Raw genomic sequence first — 13,605 nt, forward strand, 5'->3', positions numbered from 1 at the left:
TACTAGATTGCAGAATATGGTGAAACTAGAATTCCAGCCGACCACGAAGACAAGCGACCGATAAAGAGGTTATGCATCGTTCTCATTCATGGCATGAAATGACCCTTCGCTTCTGTTACTGGGTCAGCAATTGTGGATAGGCTGGGCCGATTGGATATGGAGTAGTTTGGAATCCTCATCAAAGATATCCATCAAACAATAGCCTCTGATTGGATGGCTTTCCATTCGGTGGAGCATTTTTCTAACACTCTGTAGATTCATTTGACATCTGTTTCTTCACTATTTTATAATATTTTGTTTTTAATTTTATAAGATATATTCATACTCCGTACGATGATGCAATTTTGTCTTCAACATGATGTTAAAAACAAAAAAAAACAAAGCAACATGATATGTAAATATATTTTTATATTGTTTAATAGTTTAAGATAAAGAAACAAAACTGAAATTTTTATATAACAGCCAAAACTGAAATTTTTACACCATATTAATAAATAATAATAACTTCTATTTATACGACTCAGAAGCAGTGCTATCTTCTATATGCATAATACATTGGGCTACAATTTATTTCAACTTAATGGAGGTTGCAGCTGAGAGCTTTCAACATGCATCTTGAATGTTAATTCTAGTATCAAATACTTAATAACAAGATACCTTTAAAATACTTAAATATCATCGAACAATATTTTATCTAATTTATTAGTTTCATTATCTTTGATTGATACTATCAAATTTATTAAATTTACACAATAGTTAATCTCAAAATTCGTATATCGGCTGAGATATCAATATCTCTATTCCCGTTGACGAGGTTTTGAACCATCTTGATTTCTTTTAAAATTCTTCCATTTCTGTCGCAACTAAGATTAATCATAGAGATGCCTGTTCCCGCGGTCGGAGACCTTGGCGGGCCTGAACTGCGTCCTTCCAAGTGGCTAGTCCGTCTCCAGACCTGGCAGATCTCCATTGGATTAGATGGTGGAACCCACAGGTCTTATCCGTTGGGTCCCATGCTGCTATAACTTCTATTTCCACAGCTCGTCATTGTATTCTTTTTCCCGGGTACAGACATGAGCACAAGCTTACTCCAACTCATCGGATTTGAGCAAGCAGAGGTTCGTCATCAGTCATGCATGAAAGCTGCTTCCTGTTTTTGACTGGTACAGGTAAGCTCCATCTCTGCAACATATGTTCTTGTTTTCTTCGAAAAAAGCCCAAAGAAGAATATATCGCATGCAGAACTTAGCATCTGTGGGATCCAACTTGGTCGGTAGATGGGGCTTCCACACAGTAACACAGGAGCCAGATCTTGCGTCTATAAGTTTTGTTCTTAATGTAATAATGGTGGCATGATCATTTTAAACCCTCAACAGAGGCCTGAGTGGAAGCCGTATTGGTGTCTGGATGTCTCTGGAATCTTGAATTGCTAAACACATATATGAATGTAACAGTTTCATGCCGATAAGCATTTCTCCCTTCATATGGCATCCTGAATGCATGTAAATATATTTCTAGGTTATTCCAGTTCTTTTATATCAAAAATCTGGGAAGCATTTCAACCAGAAATGTTTTACACTATTGACTTTTGTATAGCTTGGACTCATCAAGAGTATCTAATTTCAACAGAACTTGATATGTATGGAACCGCATTATTTCCTTTTTCGCTGATAAATGAATATATTCAGAATGAACTGTCAAAAAAAATTACAATGAATAAACCCGATCGTGCAATGAAGAGGACAAAGAAGCTTTATGATCATTAGAGGACGGCATTGAAAGGCGTCTGATATTATCAATCCCTTCTCTTCTGAGGGCTTTTGGTTCTACACCTGCCCTGTGAGCTGCAATAATCCCTATAGCTTCCCAGTAATTTAGGACCTTCACCTGAAGAATGAGAATCAATGAAGTTCATATATATTTGAGCGCGGCAGCAAGGAAGGTTTCAAGTGAGTGATGCATACCACTTCAATCCCAAACTTCTCAGGTGTATCGTCGAGCACTGTCTCATTCTCCTCAACAGCAATTATCAGAGGCTGCAAAAGGATTATACTCGCACCTTTATATAGAAAAGCATATCCATTTAAGACATCACAGGCTAAAATTAAGTCATCGGCATTTATGTGAAAAATGGTCAAAACTGCTAACCAGCAAAAATGATAATATAGCAATTAAGTATTCAGGAAATAGGCATATTTGAGACAGTTCTACTGCACAGGCAATGCTCCTATGAGCCTAATCAGGGCAAAGATATAATGGAACCTTCTTCAAGTTGGTTAAGTCAAAGGGGGCTCAAGAAAGGATGCTTTTGTAAGCCTTAAAAGATATGTATACAGCAAAACCAATAAACTCTTATCGTGTACCTTATTGTTTGTCATGCTCCTTGCAAAAGCAAGAGCACCATCTCCTCCACAAGCATCAGCAGGAAGAATTACACTGTCAACATTACTAGCCACTATACAATCACTATCCAAGGATCCATGCTTCTTGGTCACATACTGGGGTGCATAACTTAAACCAGCAAGCACACAAGGAAGAAAGGTATACCCAAGCTGCGGCAAAGATAAATAGAAGATCATGTCAATACAAGTATTGCTGGCTATAGAAATCAGTCTCCAGGTAGCAAACACAACTTCGTAGCTGATATTTTTGTATTTTTTAAGCAGAAAAAAATAAAAAAAGAAGTTCTAAAAACTAGGGTATATTTCATTATTTTGAAAACCTTCTTCCAGTTATTTGAGGTATAAAATTAACTATGCACTCACTAAGACACCAATACACACAATGCATGGTTTTGAGCAAGACTGCCTGAAGGGTACAAAATAGGATGATCATTCAGCCTACGCCCACTTGAAAACCGTGTAGATACCAAGATGCAGAAGAGGATGTCAGTTCGGTAAAATATGAAAAACACCAACAAATTATCTTCATTCCAATAATGACTTCAAGGGTGAACCAGTAGTCTGGAGTTTTGATGTGTATTTAACATGCAGCTCTCTTACATGAGTGAGTAAAAAGAAAAGGTTAGATTTTTATATGCTTTTGGTAGTGTTTGAAACATTAAGCAGAAATGCTAATTTCTATGCCATAATTGAAAAGAATTGAAGGCTTAATGGGAATAATGACATTAACTTTTCTTTTATTATTTGGTAAGGAGTTGATGATTTTGTAATGCATTCCCTTCATGTCTTTTAATATATTTATGATTCTTTTCTTATTGCTGAATATTTCCGGATTCTTAGGTACTAATCGTATTTGTAATTCTGGGTGTCAAAACTAAACTCACACTCCAAAGATAAAGAATTGAAGCGGAGAAAAATGGCATGGTCACTTTTCTCTTCATTAGAGTTAAAGGGTTCGTAAACTTCAAATTCTTTTCTCATTTTAACCTCTCTAAAGCAGTACGTAGACACAGCTGGAGTGTAACAATAAAAAGATGAGTCTATATCAATCGCCGTTTTATATGGTGAGCCACTGATAAGAAATGCTTAGGCAGACCAACTTTTCACAATACACGCCCTTAAATAGTTGAGATGCAAATCCTGAAGCAGCAGGGAAAATAGAATTTATTAATTAACCAATACACTCTTCAAAGAGTTCTCTTTCAAAAAGAAACAATATCACCCTCTTTTACCATATCTAGCCTTGTCATCTAGGCATCGCACAGAAACATCTCAAGAAGCCTTAATCAGCCCTTGAACTCTCAAATCTCCAGTCTCTATGTGTTGGGATTTAAAATCTTGCTACTGTTGGAAGTCTGAAGTCTGGATCGAGCATTTGTATGGTCTGAGCTTTGTCGGTTTGTCAGGACCAGAAAGAACTTGGGATAGATATGAGACTAGAAACCCTAACCATTGAAATGCTAGGAAAAGAAGGTAGGGCAATCTCTACCTTTCTAATTAGTAATATTTTGTTATTCCCCACAAGTGCTACCTGATTTTAGGATTGGATCACAAGTCAGATGACATCATTAGGATAATCAAATATGATACTCTAAGCATAATTTTCAAATAAGATGTATGTTCAAGGCCCTATGGCAAGTGTGTGTAAGATTGGGTATTGTGAAGGAGCGTTTGTCCAAGCAATTCTCATTGACTATTTCATATATGAAGCAAAATGAATGTAGTACTGCAAATAGTGTGAAAAGCTTTGCATCCAACCACAAGGCAGGCAAGCCTTTTGTGCAACGTTCCCCCTCCCATCCACTCACATCTCCCCTCTCCTTATAGACACTGATAGTTAATGGATTCACTCCTTTAAATAGAGTTTTGCTATCTTTGGCCTCAAGAACTAAAGTAGTGCACCATCCAAAAGGGGGTGACTGTTTATCAAACCACACAAACAATAAAACAATTTTGCAATTGCTGGAGAGATCATAGCCATCCATGCTTCTTCCCGAACGCATCACATGTGCCCAATACTAGTATACATTTATCCTTTTTTTATTGATGCACTCCATTGCTTCCATTAGAGAGAGAGAGAACAAAAAGGAACTTGAAATTTGAGAACCCTACCAAATGATGAAGAGAAAATACAACTCACTATTTTAATTTCTTTTTAATTTTAATGTATGGAAATATTTTTGTGCCCTTCCAATTACAAAGACAGAGTATTTAACAAGCATATGACAGACAAAATGAAGGGCAACCCTTAACAGACACATGTTTTGTATGTCTAATATTTCACAGAGACATGGGCAAAATGGATTAATGATATTAAAAAAAGAAAAAAACCTGTCAAAAAAAATGAAAAAATGATGCCATTTTACTTTGTGTCTATTATTCATGGAATAAAAATTTACTTTTCTAACCTTAAAGTACAAATAGTAGCACTTAGAATAATTTTCCTTTTGCTTCCACTTGCAAATGGTAAGAAAGCAATATGTTGAAGCAAATTCTGAAACCCAATAGAAATCTATTGCTTCAACGTAGAATGCATGACTGGAAGAACGATATTCCTCAATGTCATTTACATTTTAACTAAGCCAACTATTTCATTGAAAAGGAGTATATATTTTTGGTTTTTCCTGCGAGCAATAATGACATAACCAACTAATCCCTCTATCAAATTTATGTCCTAGATTAAACACCTATTGAGCTAAGCTTTTTATACACTACTGTTGCCTTAATATTCCTACCATTCTTTGTCCAGCTATGTGGAGCATGCATGTCCAAAATTTTTGGTCTAACCCTGTTTGCCAATATCACCAAATTTGATTTTTATTCAATGATTCAATTCTCTCATATGTTTCTTGATGTGAGTTGATTTCATAGCCTTTCCTAACTTCCAGATTTCACTTTCTAAAGGAGCATTCTAGACAAATGAAATACCTGCTCTTCCACAATTCACAGCTCACATGGATTCTTGATATATTTGGTTGCTCCATGAGTGGTGATTTAATGCTTGCTTGTAATACAGAATTTTTATTATATCAAATGTTTACCAAACTATTATTCTAGTGATAAGAATTTCTCTAGCCAGTCAATCTAGTGTTATTCTGCCAATGAAATCCATATTCTGGTTGACAAGATCTTATTTCAAGATTTCATATCAAATCCACCTAATCCAAAGAAATAGAGAGAAAGCTTATGGTGTCTTCAACACAGTGCGTGAGGTTGAGAGCATAGTAACCAAAATTCTTCGAGTGCAGACAAACTATTAGGTCCAATTCAGAACCAACTTCTAGAAGCCTGTGAAATCCCTTGTTGAGAACCTCTGACAATTAAAACTTAGAGATGACTTGTTATGCTTGTGGATGAAATTCTTTTAACTAATAAAAATTTTCATATCCTTGGTGCTCAAGGGAAAAAATTTGCATCCTTGGAGGTCTCTCTGTAACTGTTATACAACAGAAATGTATCTATAGCAGGAGTAATGCATTCACCATTGGACGCTTAAAAAGAATGTTATCAAGACTTTCAGACGCTTATGTTAACTTTCTATGTATGACAATGAGTTGTTTAGCATGGAAAGATTGTACGCACCTCTTCAGCAGCGGATCTCGGAGACAGTGACGTTCTAAGAGGGATAGGTGATACTGCAGGTGCATGAGCACAGGGGATCTGGAACTCCTTCGCAACAAGATGGCTGATAATTGCCTCAACTCCTGCCAATGAATCTACTCCCTGCAAAGGATACAGGACGGCAAAATAGTTTTGATGTAGCATCCAGGGCAACAATATGCTCACCTCTCACACAGTCCCATGCCCAAAGCAAAGCACTGCTCTTTCATTTTCTTACATATTGTTCAAGCCTTATTTTACATACAGCATGCAGGAGAGTGCTGCCTAGCTATATCTGCATTCACTAATTTCCTAAAATATAATTCCATATGACAGACGCATAAATTAAAAGTAAAATGACAAAAAGCTCCATGAGCCAAACATACTGATGACAAGAAAAGTTAAAGGCATTCAGAATAAATAAGCAGACACTGGCATGCACGTTCCGGTCATGAACACAATCAAGTCATTATATTAATTTGCAACACCCACATCATATATTAAAATATTAAATATTAAATTAAAAAACTATGTCCATAAATAGAATGTTTCAAGAGAGACACCATCCGGCTGGAAAAGGAGCATGGCAAGCTATGGAACATCACCTAACAGATCATGAATAATAAAAATTACCTTCCCTTGTCTGTAGTCTTCCATGTCTTCTATATCGTCACCTGGAAAGCGCCCCACAACTGCAACTGCACTGACTTGTGAATGGTTAACTAAAGTTTGTACAGCTCTTAATAATGAATCAGGGTGTTTGATCCTTCCTGTTGATTTCCCGCATTTTGGATCGATCCATGTCTCAACCTATAAAATAAGATAAAGCTCTCAGCTGATAAATTAGCACTCTGGTTTTACTTTTGCTTTTAAGATGTTTGACAATAGATTAAATCCATCATATACAAGATGCATATAACATGATAAATCAATCACATGCTCAGGAAAGGAAGAGATTGAACATAAAGTTTATAGTGTTGTTTCAGTGTCCAAGAGTTCCCAGTTTCAAGGGATCTGGGTACCAATAGCAATCTGGGCATCTTACTGAAAGTCTAATAATGCCAACAATTTATAATCATTACCATATCAAATGGAAATATGCAACTAAGAACGATATTTTGACATTGGAACTAATAAGAAGTATCAAGATCTTGATGGTAGGCAAAAATTTTAAGAACTGGACTTCTATTGACTGAAGGTGTTCCTTAGAGCCAAAGTCATAGCGTTTTCAGAACTTGAACGATTAACCTGATCAAATAGTTGATGGAAGCCTTTTGATTGCAAAGATTGGCTTAAATATGGCAAAAAGTTATGTAAATTTTCAAGCATTGGTCTTTTCACCGAAATGTTTATAATTTGTTGTGTTCCTTCTCTTGTCACCACTCATCAATGGCCTCTCTTTCAGCTAGATGTATTGAACTCCATAATGCATGGTGAACGTATGCACCAACTTTATATCAAATGATCGGCAAGCTCTGAAGAAGCAAATGGAACATATTTGGATAATACTTTAGCAAACGTTTGGGCCTTGTACCAATTATATTAGAACCTGTTAAGTTTCATTGGCCTGCTTCCTCTCGTCTTTAAAACTCCAACACTACAAATTTTTTTTTGCTCGATTACTCTATTCTACAAAAATAGCCTTTCGTTATGTTCATCTTTAATAATATTTCAATCTGGTTGGTGCATGAAGTGTCCTGCATAAGTTCCTCATCTAAACCTAGCCTTCAGGGAAGCCTCTGTCATGAAGAAATTTTGATAGTTGTGCCTTTTTCCATAATTGGTGATACATGACTCCCACCTCTCTCTCTGTCTCTGTGTGTCCCAATAGAATGTATATTTTTAAAAATTCAGACAATCTGAAATGATATATGCATTCTTATCTCTTCTTCTTTGACAGATAAATGAAGGTAACTACAATATAACAGCTAAGAAATACAACAGGACAAAATCTCACATTCTTTGTGACAATCAAAGACTAAACAAGACCAATACATTTATTTAAAAAAAAGAAAAAGAAAAAAAACATGCCAACCTGAGTAATGGTGGTCAAAAAGCATACAAGACCAACTTTCTCAAGAAAATCTTTGATATTATAGCAAATACAACCTTATAGCAAAAAAGTGATACTCATCCATATGAAGCTATCAGTGACTACTTTCAATTAACTTCATTAAGAAGAAACTATGCACATAAGGTCACGATATCCAAACGCACAGGAAAAGTCACAAACTTAACATCAAATGAAGATGCAAGAAGAAGCTTAAACACATATCTGACTTCCCATTCATCTAACCATGAAATGCATATATGAAAAAAATTATAAAACAGATTTTGGTTGTTGTTCTGTATCAGAAGATGATGCTCTAACTTGTAGTATTTTCTTTTTCCCTGGAAGGTAGCATGTCCCCAGAGTGCACCTTCAAAGGAGTATCTGTAACAATATACTCCACGATAGGCAAGCCTAAGGAAGCCCTTGTAGCATCTGCAACCTGCAAATGGCGAATTCTGAGCTCTTCCTCCATTCCAGCATCGAGTACCAAACCTACCTGGGTTCCAAGAATAGAATTTTGTTAGGCTAATGTAAGAACCAACAAAATCCGTAGGAAGTCGCTGTTGTGATATCGGGAGGTTATGCATCCATGCATGCTTGTGTGATTGTGTAACTATATACAACCATGTATGTTTGTGACCAATTTCTGCTTCTATGAAATGCATGAACTCTATTTTACGTTATCAATTATAAAAGTTTTGGTCTAAAATAAACTAAAAGTTCCAAAATGGGGAATGGTGTTAATGATTGTTTCGCACTACATTGATTTTACTCTTTTCGATTCTTTTACCAAATAAGGAATTAATCAACAAGCTAACTTATTTTCTTCAGAATGCGGATAAATGTACCTTATTTTGGTGGACAGGTTGTAGAGCCCAAGATCCTTCTGCAAACCTGTCAAGCGCATATCCCTCAACGTAAAGAACATTTGGCATTGGCCAATAAAGCATTGCCGCATTTAACACCTGCCATGTTAGAAAATGCAGGGATAAAAGGGATATTCATAATTGTTGTATGACAAGTCCTATAGACATCCCGCCACAACAGAGATTGCAAGCAACAAAAATAGTCGAAATAAACTGATGGGGTTGATTGAGACTCATTTCACAGGGCGGTAACTTCGATCAAGATGTGTCACCTTTTTTTAGTTCCACAGGAACCAAACATCAAACATTATGAAGTCAATTAACTGCGTCTACACGACTACACACAACCGCGATCCTAGGCAGATTTAAATTTAAGATTCCAGTACAGGGGATCAGAGTCCTCCTGCCTGACACCCAGGCTATTGCCGGTGGAACGAGAAACAACCAAAGAGGTGAGGCACATAAAATGGATTGAGTCCAACAGTTGGGCAAACCCCAACGAATTTGGTCTCTACCACACATGTTCCGGTTGTTCATGCCCATGTTTCTTGAACCAATCCTACGTCTTGCTGTACTCAAATGGATCCCGAGCCTAGTCGAACATGTTCCATGCTTCAGAGATCTACCCAGACCCCTTTTTTGCGTTACTAAATAAAGGTTCCAAAACAAGAAGCTAGTAGTCTAAGACCGAAAAATGACAACATATAAGGATGAAAGAAGAGAGGAAGAGGGATACGTTGGGATGGGAGATGACGCAGTCGGCGACGGAGGCGAGGGTACGGGCGACGGGCAGCGCGTCGCCTGCGAAACCGCCGATGGACGCGCCCACGCCCGTCGGGACAATCAGCACCGTCGTGTATGGCCTCCGGAACTGCAGGATTTACCGGCAAACAACGAGCAAACACTTGGTTAGACGCCCAAATAGAGGAGGAGTTAAGAGGTGACACGCATACCTTGGGATGGGGAAAGGCGGCCGAGCAAGTGACACGAAGGTTAGACGGAGAACGGGCTCCGGAGATGGGCAGGGAAGGAAGGGATGGACGGATGGAGGCTCTCCCCCAGTGGACCGGAGGGCAGTGAGGGAGCGCCATTTGGAACGCGAGTGGAAAGAAGCTGGCCGAGCACGAAACTTGAGGATTGTCTGCCACATAGCGCCGATTTTTAGATTTTGTGTCCTTCTAAATATCAAATTTTATGTAAATACTTTTTTAAAATTAATATATATATATATATATATGCTATTTAATACTGTTAAAAAATTAACAATTTTAAATTAAAATAATTAAAATATTTTTAATAAGTAGATTGTAAAAAAAAAATCGTGATGAAGAAAAAAAAGTAATCTCAAAATTTTATTTTATTTTTAAATAACATAAATATGATTTTTATTAATGATGTTAGAATAACCGTTGTATTAGAAATATTTATGTAAAAATAGTGTTTTATAAAAATAAAAAATAAATATAATTTTTAAAATAATATTTATATAAATTTAAATTTTTAAAAAAATATTTATGTAAAAAATTATTAATTTTTAATAATAGATCCAAAAGTCCACTACCCCATCAGGGTCGTGGGTGTATCTTTTGCGTGCAAAAAAGGCTTCATCCAAATGCACCATTGGATCATCCATGGATGGCTTTTAGAGCGGCACAGGAGGATGAATAGATCGTTCATAAAGCTTTGGGCTCAGAGCGGAGAATGACCCAATGGTGGGTCCGTGCGAAAGATACAACCCCAACCCTGCAAATTTATCTCAATGGTGCCTGTCGAGTGTCTAATCAAATATATTTTTATATGGTTACTTAAAAATGGACTGCATATTTTTTTAGTGTTAGGTTTGTAAAGGCGCTAACTTGGTAAGATTATAATAGTATACCAGATATTTTGGGGCCAAACCCTTAAGAATATTAGAGAAGGGCTACCTTCGTTACATGGTCCATTACCATATTATATATATACATATACGTACATATGCAGTGCGCAAAGCAAATTGTACGGAATTGGAACCGAGAAGAAGTACAAAAGGATGAGTAATATAATCCAATCCAATCAGCAAACTTGTTGCTTTCGTCATAGACCGGACCCAAGAGAGCAGAAAGGTCAATAAGGTGCAACCCTAGCATTGTTAATCCAAGAAACCATCATGGAGGAAGCTAGTCGCTTGAGACTGCTCTTCAAACCTATTCCATTATATGTTGTAAAAAAAATAAAAGACGAGCCGGGTAGCTAGCATTTTATTTGTTATACTTACCTATATGCTTGTTCTACCTTTCACTGGCCCTCGCTGCCGCTCGATATCCTCTACTCGAACACCCGACTCAGACGCTCCAAGGTGACCCATTATTGTCCCCGGAGAGTTTCATGATTTATTTTCCTTTTGAAGCCATGGTTGTGTTTACAAGTTTTTGTATTTAGTTAACCCCAATTATCTAAAATATTATGTTGCAATGGTTGTATAAGCCATTGTTACCCGGATATCACTGCTTCGAAATATAAAAATAACTTTTTCATATGATGGATAAGTTTATGGCCCTGTTTGGCAAAATTGTTGACAATAGAGCATTTGGAAGTAAAGCTTTTATAAAAAGTTATTTGTTGTTTGTAACTATATTTCTACAATGTTATGGAACTTTAATATGTATTTCATAAACAAGCTGAGAAAGTACTTTTGGTATAACAAAATGACCATAAAAGATATTGCATAGTATTGTACAATAGAGCATAATAAAATATAATATATATTAATACATAAATATATGATATAGTATAATATTACTGTAATACAGTATAATATTATTATAATATAGTATATTATATACTATAACATAATAATATAACATAAGTTGATATTATATAACATAACTTATCAATGTATTATGATATAATATAATATAATATTATATTTATAGTATAATACAAATAATAAACATATAAAATATTATAATTATTGGTGTAAATTAATTCTTGTAATTATAAAGGGACATTCCTGTAATTATAATATTTTATCATGGGTATTTTAGTTAGAAAATAAAAAAAAATTATAAATCAAAACAGCTTTTGGATGCATGCTAAAAGTGCATTTTTGAAAAAGCTCTATTTTAAAAAGCTGTTTTAGCTTTCTAGCAAAACTAAAATAGCTTTCTGATTTTTTTACCAGACACTCATATTCCATTCAAAAGTATTTTTAGAGGGTCAGAAAGTGCTTTCTGACCCACCAAAAGCTCTGCCAGACAAGGCCTATGTATATTTGAGCCTCTCTAGATCTCGAAACTCCATATCTCAAGATGGCAAAAGCTTCGTACATTGGGACATCTTTTTTGGTTTAGCTATTACTATAAGACCAATTTGCATTGGGACGTTGCTTTGTTAAAAATTGTTCTAACAAATTCTCAAAAAATATTAAGCTCTCTCCTTAGAAATCAGCATAAGATCAACTTGTGGCAGCAACTTTTTGGGACATATGGAAGGAAAAAACAACATAATCATTTTTTCAAAAAACAGCTAGAACACTTGATCAAGCCTTATGCTGCTTCCTCTATTGTGTTATCCTACCAAAGGTGATGAAGTTTTTCTCCTTTTTATCAAGGAAAGAGAAGAATATTGTTGCCATTAAAATTCAGCCTGACCTCGATCCTGAGCTATTGGATGGCTGTGAGAGATCCACAGGTTATCCATTCAAATCGGCAAGGGTAGCCCAAGCTTGCTATTGGTCTCCGAGATAAGGTAGAATTGTTTGGCGTTAGTGGTTGCACTCGGATGGAGGCTTCTACGTCAAATTCGATATGAAATGGAAAAAACGTAAAAATTCAATTATTAGAAACTGTCCAAGAGGAGATCCTCCAAATGCCTAAATTATGTGCTAATCTCAGAGACAACGAAGGTTCAGAGATGACATAATGGCAGCATGGTAATGGAGTCGAGAAAACTCATCCGAGGGTCATTTGGGGTGTGCTTTATATGGGCGAGGGTCAGCATTCATCCCCGAGCAAATCAAGCATGTGTGTTGACCTTTTTGGTAACAACCCATGTATCTCGCTAAAGCATCATGTCTGCGCATTTCAGCCGTGCAAATTGCTCTCATATCGCACACGTAAGGAAACCGCATGTGATCATGGGCCGAGATATCGTCAGCTGGAGATTAGTTTAAAATTGAATCGCTTTGCGTGTGCTTTTATGGCCAACCACAAGACGAGCTTTCGTTGATCAGTAAACCACATTAGTCATGGTGGACTGATTTAACATGAAAAACAGTATTCAATGACTTTAATATCTTTCAAAGATGCCTTTGAGTTGATTTTAAAAAAAAACATTAATTGTTGGTCATATCTGATTAAAGAAAGAATTTAGCCAGGAAAGGTCCTAAGGTCCCAATTTCCTAGGAAGCTAACAGCTATATAGATCCTGTTTTTATAACCTTTCAACAGCTATACATATCCTGTTTTTATAACCTTTCTTTTCATGATTTCAGCAGATGTTCCCTTATGAATACATTGTACTCAATTTCTATCGCATAGATCACATAAAACTAAGAAGTTCTTTTTGTGTGTGTGTGTGTGTGTGTGTGTGTGTGTGTGGTGGGAAACAAGGGATATATCAATGTTCTACTGTATAATACCAATTTCTCTATTATGTTCCTGCCTAAGATGTGTCCAACTATTTGCATTTCCCCCCCTCCTATCTT

General features: G+C 36.2%; 1 protein-coding gene across 2 annotated transcripts; it reads right to left on the reverse strand.

Moving 5' to 3' along the window:
• Positions 1–1,509: 1,509 nt before the first annotated feature.
• LOC103712931 (uncharacterized) lies at positions 1,510–10,072 on the reverse strand. Of its 2 annotated transcripts, none has more exons than XR_016413239.1 (9): positions 9,875–10,072; positions 9,658–9,792; positions 8,904–9,020; positions 8,423–8,551; positions 6,636–6,812; positions 5,985–6,125; positions 2,364–2,552; positions 1,965–2,059; positions 1,510–1,887 (listed from the first exon to the last, which is right to left on the reverse strand). XR_016413239.1 is itself a non-coding variant. In XM_039128621.3 (9 exons), the coding sequence occupies exons 1-9, from the start codon at positions 10,010–10,012 to the stop codon at positions 1,708–1,710; spliced, it is 1,278 nt and encodes a 425-aa protein (XP_038984549.3). In that variant the 5' UTR covers positions 10,013–10,072; the 3' UTR covers positions 1,510–1,707. The 2 variants fall into 2 exon arrangements, 1 of the variants encoding a protein (XP_038984549.3); XM_039128621.3 differs by having other exon boundaries at positions 1,965–2,036.
• Between the last annotated feature and the right edge of the window lie 3,533 nt (positions 10,073–13,605).

This window comes from Phoenix dactylifera, chromosome 5, assembly GCF_051530095.1.
Source record: "Phoenix dactylifera cultivar Ajwa chromosome 5, Ajwa_hap1_PhDact_Kaust_v1.1, whole genome shotgun sequence".
Classification (NCBI taxonomy): domain Eukaryota; kingdom Viridiplantae; phylum Streptophyta; class Magnoliopsida; order Arecales; family Arecaceae; genus Phoenix; species Phoenix dactylifera.

Excerpts from the sequence above, each read along its gene's own strand:
- LOC103712931 (XM_039128621.3), bottom strand. The coding sequence starts at position 10,012 with ATGGCGCTCCCTCACTGCCCTCCGGTCCACTGGGGGAGAGCCTCCATC. Across the intron at positions 9,793-9,874 it reads CCGCCTTTCCCCATCCCAAG|TTCCGGAGGCCATACACGAC; the intron begins GTATGCGTGTCA and ends TAAATCCTGCAG. Across the intron at positions 9,021-9,657 it reads GCGTCATCTCCCATCCCAAC|GTGTTAAATGCGGCAATGCT; the intron begins GTATCCCTCTTC and ends CTAACATGGCAG.